General features: G+C 33.6%; 1 protein-coding gene across 1 annotated transcript in view; it reads right to left on the bottom strand.

Moving 5' to 3' along the window:
- Positions 4,762-5,854, bottom strand: part of LOC109725762 (myb-related protein Myb4-like) — a 3,036-nt gene continuing 1,943 nt past the window's right edge. Inside the window, exon 3 of the mRNA XM_020255107.1 lies at positions 4,762-5,253. Within this exon, the coding sequence (XP_020110696.1) occupies positions 5,006-5,253 (248 nt within the window). The 3' untranslated portion in view covers positions 4,762-5,005. The remainder of the gene's footprint in view (positions 5,254-5,854) is intronic.

Genomic DNA, 5,854 nt, shown 5'->3' on the forward strand with positions numbered 1-5,854 from the left:
TGATTCATCATAGTTTTTCTTTCTCCTTGTTTGGTTGTTTTCCTTCTTGTGGAGAAAGATGTTTCGCAGGTATATCTTAAATGAGATATTTGAGTCTTCAATTTAGGGCTGCGAACGGGACAGATCCAGAAATGAGAGGGAACCCCCACATCCCACTCCGTTTTCTTGATGGGTTGGAACGGAATACGGATTTATGATGGACTAAATTTTATTCTATTTTTAACTTATATTTTTTCTGGATTAGATGGACCGGGACGGATGAAAGGGACTCCATTTCTTAGCGGAACGGAATAGATTCGGGATATATTATTTTTCTTTTCTTATTTTTGGCTTCACTTACCGTAGAGACGGATCGAATTGGGGTCTCCACCTACCCAAATCCATCTGCATCTCTACTTCAATTTCTCTCTTTAAACTTATGTTGAGTTTGTTTGCGATGCTATAGAGTGTAGTGTTGTTCGATTAAATACTGTCATCGCTTGTAGACTTGTAGTATGTTTAAAAGATCATTATATAAAAATTCATTCAATGGATTTTCTATACAGTAGAAGCAAAAAACATTAAATTTGGTAGTGTTGCTCAAAGTGAAAAAGCTAAATAAGGAATTTTCTTTCATTTTGTCTTAAATCATATTCAGCCATGAATATAGCTGAGATCAGTAACAGCTCTTAAAATTCACATTATTTTTAATTCCATTTTACCCTGCAGTTGTTGCTGGTCTAAATTCTAGAAAAATAATTTCTACTGAATTGATTTTTATTTGGAAAATTGATTTTGGTAAAAAGCTATATAAAGCGTTTGACTGAGTTTAGATGGAGAGTAATTTTTCTGAAGAAAATTTGTAAAACTATTTGGTTGAATTTTTTTTAATATTCGCATATAATGAATTTTTTTACTAAATTTTATTTTAAAAAATTTTAAAATTTGAATTTAAATAAAAATTTTAAATTCTAAATTCTAAATTCTAAAATTTTAAATTTTTATCTTAAATTTAAAATTTAAAATTTAAATTTTATAGTTTAAAATTTGAGATTTGAAATTTAATACTTAAATTTTAAATTTAAAATTTTGAAATTTGAAATTCGAAAGTTAAAATTTAAAATTTTGAATTCAAACTAAATTTAAGTTTTAAAATTTATATTTAAATTTAAATTTATAATATAAATCTAAAATTAAAAAAAAATTGAAGTTTGAGTCCAAAATCAGAATCGGATTTTTAAGAAGTGGGTTTTAACTGCTTCTAATTTTGGGCCTCGAAAATTAGAAAACTGATTCTAAAAATTAGGATCGGATATTGAAAATAAGATTACCAAACACTCTATTGAGTCAAAAATTACTTTTGAACCTAAAATCACAACACCCACTAAATTAGGCTTCTTGTGCATATCATAGAAAGTGAGACATATACAATGAACAAAGAACCAAGCATCTTCCTCTTCCTAAAAGCCAAATATGAATATCTTAGAAGTGGAACCTAAAGGCGCTTTTTGGAAGATAAGAGGAGGAAGCTACCACTTTTTTTTAATTTTATTTTTTTATAAAAAGCTTTTTTTTTTTTTACTTTTTTATTTCACTAAGAAAAGCTGCCTCAGAAAGAAAGTTGTAGTCTTTTAGTCCCACTTTGAACTCTGGCAAAGAAAAAAAGTGAAAGAAAGTAAATGCTTTTATGAGAGCTTTTTTTGGATTGAATTTGAAGAAAATGGAGTCTTAATTGAAAGGTTAGTTTTGAATATGATCCTTTTAAAATGCCACTTTATATTGTGCATTATTAAATGTGAACATTAATTTTTCATGATCTTATATAACATAACTTTGTTTACTCCATGCTGTTTAAAGAAGTAATAATAATTTTTTTCTTTGTCAAAAGTTCGATTACTAAGTTACTTCGTCACAGTTAATTTTTAGTTGGATCTCTTCTAATTTTTATTTTGCGTAAAATTGAAGTTCTAATGTTGGTAAAGAATAATAAAACTTAGAAGTTTAATTGTCCTAAAAATTCTACCATATATATGTGCTCTTTGCTCACTACCTTAGTTGATGTAATGATTGATCATTTTTGTGGCTCCAGCAATTTGGTGCCCCAACCCTTTTTGACTTGGTGTAAAATAACTTTTTGACTTTTGCTGTTGTCAACTTTGGGCTTTGACTCAGCTAGCACGTGTATATCTCTTTCTCCATTATTCAATCGGTTTAATAATGTCATGAGTGTAGTTGACTAATTAAGAAGTTGAACATTAGTACTCGAGAATGTTTTAAGTTCGAAATTTAATTACTTCACATTTGTAACTGTATCTGAATTTATTTTTTTAAAAAAAAAACAAGTACCTTAGTACCTTTCTCTCCAAAAAAAAAAAAGAATAATGTTCTAAAAGAGAGCATTTTCATATCAAAGTGTACAAGCAACAACCAAAGTCCACATAGTTTACTTAGTATTATTTTTGAATAATTAACTAAAATCCTAAGATGATATAAGCACTTTGGTAGTTTCTACATGGGTTTGAATTACTCTAATTTCAAATGCTTTTTTTTTTGGTTTTTAAAGTGGTGTTCTTTGTAGAAAGTTTCCAATTAGAATGGGGAGTGTGATTAACTGTGCTTCATCTTTTATTCATCATATTTCTTTATACCTCATAATTTTCTTTTCCTTTTTTAGGAGAATTTTTATGTAACAAATTGTTTCTGATCTTTGTACATTATGTATTGGCTAGATTTATTTTCTCGATTTAATGTAGGACTAATTCCCATATCGTCTAGTTTTGAAACTTGACGGGTATCTCTACCACGCGGCACCAGCAAAGTGCAATCGCATGACGTAATATTCGAAGGGCTTGGATCAACACAAAAGCTTAAACCGTCCCTAGAGCAAGTGGTAAAGGACTTGGTGGTTGGTATCCGAGACCCAAGTTCGAATCCTAATTGATTCATATTTCCAGCTAAGTTTATTTCTAAATAAAATAAACGAAATGAGTAGCGTGCTAACTATCTCTCTCTCAAAAAAAAAAAAAAAAAAAAGGACAGAAAAATTGCTACACATTATATACAAGCCAAGTGTTTTCTTGTGGGTGGTGGGGGCCTTAAATCAATATGAGACTCGAACATGCGTAATGGGCTGGTCTCCGGTAGGGTTTGAGAACGGATCCGGCCTGCTAATAATCGATCGGACCACACTATGAAAAATCGGTCCAGAAAATAGGTTAAGGAGATCGAACCCGGGCCTATTTTTTTCGCAAGCCTCCCTACCATGAGCTTCATAAGTTTTGAACATCGTGCACTGCCTAACGAAATATTACATTGGATCGAGCCAATCAAAATCGTCTAAATCATACAATGCCAATACATCAGCAGCTTTATAAAAGGCTTGAATTTCTGATGATCTCCCAGGGACTTAAGTTATTTTAGCGCTCAATTGCGCAAACAGACCGCTGCTTAGAGCTTTTGATTGCAATTGGTAAAAGCATCTGAGTTCTGTCACAAAGCAGATTGATGGTCTGGACTCTGGCTAGATGCAGGCAAAGTTAGCAGCCTTAATATTTCTTCACTGGTGTCTGTGAACTGTGGCTGTGATTCTTCACACACACACCCCTCTCTTATATTTTGGGCACTTGCATGTTCTGGTGCTAGATCTTCTGGACATTCGTGTGAATCATTTAAGTTAGATTGCGACCGTAAATTAAAATTTCAGTTCTAATCATTTCCGCGATCGATTCGTATGAAAATAATAGTGGGACAGACTCTGAATCACAGTACAAATATAATGTGCAATAGATAATTAAGATTAAACCTTCGATTTTCATATTGTTAATGGATGGGTTACTAGATTCAATGTGGTTGTGTCATAATAGTAATATAAGAATGAAAAAGTTTATACTAAACATTATAAATATGCTATCACTAGTATACTCATTTAATATATATATATATATATAAAATTAAGTTGAAATACTTCTAATAGCAAAAGTCATTGGTGTTATTAAATTTTCGACCCTTGAATGAAGGAATGTGCGGTTAGTATATATGATAGTAGTCCTCTACTATTGAGTTGATATTTGGGTGAATAGAATGATCTAACGGATAGAAATAGTTAAACAAATAAATCTAACAGTGAAAAATTTTAATAGACCGTCGTTTCAGTTTGGTGGGCTCTAGAGATGTCAACGGGTCGGATTCGGGGCGGATTTTTAAAATCCCGAACCCGAACCCGACTCCAAACCCGAGACCCGAACCCGAACCCGAACCCGACGGATTTTAAAAATCCATATCCGAATCCATATCCGTCGGATTTTTATTTTTTATATCCATATCCAAATCCATATCCATATCCATCGGATATATCCGTTTCATTCGGGTTCGGATTCGGATAAAATTTCGGGTATCCATACCCATTAACATCCCTAGTGGGCTCTCTGGTTAGAGCGGAATAGAAGAATCTTCGATAATAGAAAAAAAACCCATGAGACAACTGTTGACGGACGTTCGTTCTTGTAGGACTCTTTGGGAGGAGCATTGCAGCTAGATAGTTTCTTCTTCTTCTTCTTCTTCTTTTTTTCGTTTCGAAGTCAGGTTGCTTCAAATTGTTGCTTTATTCATCTTCCTATTGAATGAAGTAGTAACATGCTACTTTTCTTTCAAAAAAAAAAAAGGAAAAATTTTAATATGATCAAGTGCTTGATGCTGCACCACCGAACTCTCCCTCTCTCTCTCTCTCTCTCTCTCTCTCTCTCTCTCTATATATGTATATATGTATATCAATGGCCACTGTAGTATAGTCAAATTGTCTTGTTTAGTGAAAACCAAGTAAATGAACTACAGTGATAGTTAGTACTCAACTAAACTATCTCTCTCTCTCTCTCTAGATGTCTCTCTATGTTTGTTTGAAACTTAGGTGGACCAATTTAATTAAGTGTAGGAACAGCAACAGGGTACATATATAACTCATCATTGCGTTCCCAATCACCATGCATGCCCATTAACTCCCCACCCAATTAACCTGGCCACCTCAGTTAATTCATGTGGCTCCTACACCAAGGAAATCTATGAAAGTTGGTGGGATGTGTATGTTCTCTCTATTGTCTTCCACTCCTGCTGACTCAGTTGATGCTGCTGAGGCTGTGGATTCTGAGAAGAAGGATAAATGGCTTGGGTGCTGCATTGTGAGCATGAGAGGTGAGTGGTGGTGTAAGAACCCAGTGAAGGGCTCATCCCTTGGCTTCTCCCAGAAGCTGCTGCTGTAGAAGCCAATCTTCTTTTGTGCTCCTGCATATATAATTTTGTTCCAAAAAAGAGAGCACCATAATGTTAGCTGTGAGAAGTACTAGAGAGTTTGTAGCAATTCAATAATGTATATAGTTTTCTTTCCTCTCTCTTTTCCTTTCTCAGAAAATATTTGAGCATGTCAAGTTGCCAATTTAATGAGTTGTTGTTGAGTAACTTCACATGGTACAGTTTTCTGTCCAGTAAACTGTGTAGCTAGCCTTGCCTGGTCTCCTGGCAAGATCTAGTTGGGATTTTTATCATCACAAATCAAGCAAAAGTTTAATTGGACTTTTACTCATGAATAGGAGACTATGTACCAACCCTTTGTCCAGAACATTGATGTAGCCTAGCAATTTTGAGAGAGAGAGAGAGAGAGAGAGAGAGAGATATGTAATTTAAGAGGAGGAAATATTAATGTGTATCAAGTACAGCTGGAGACAATGTCTCAGAAGAAAACAATGCAACATAATCAAATGCAAACACACACTAGTACTGAGGCAACCCTGAAGCAAGGGACTTAAATAGGGCAGGAAATAGTAAATGGACAATAAGCTCAAAAACCCATACGCAGTATGTGTTGATTAGGGCATTGCTATAAGCT

This window comes from Ananas comosus, linkage group 20, assembly GCF_001540865.1.
Source record: "Ananas comosus cultivar F153 linkage group 20, ASM154086v1, whole genome shotgun sequence".
Classification (NCBI taxonomy): domain Eukaryota; kingdom Viridiplantae; phylum Streptophyta; class Magnoliopsida; order Poales; family Bromeliaceae; genus Ananas; species Ananas comosus.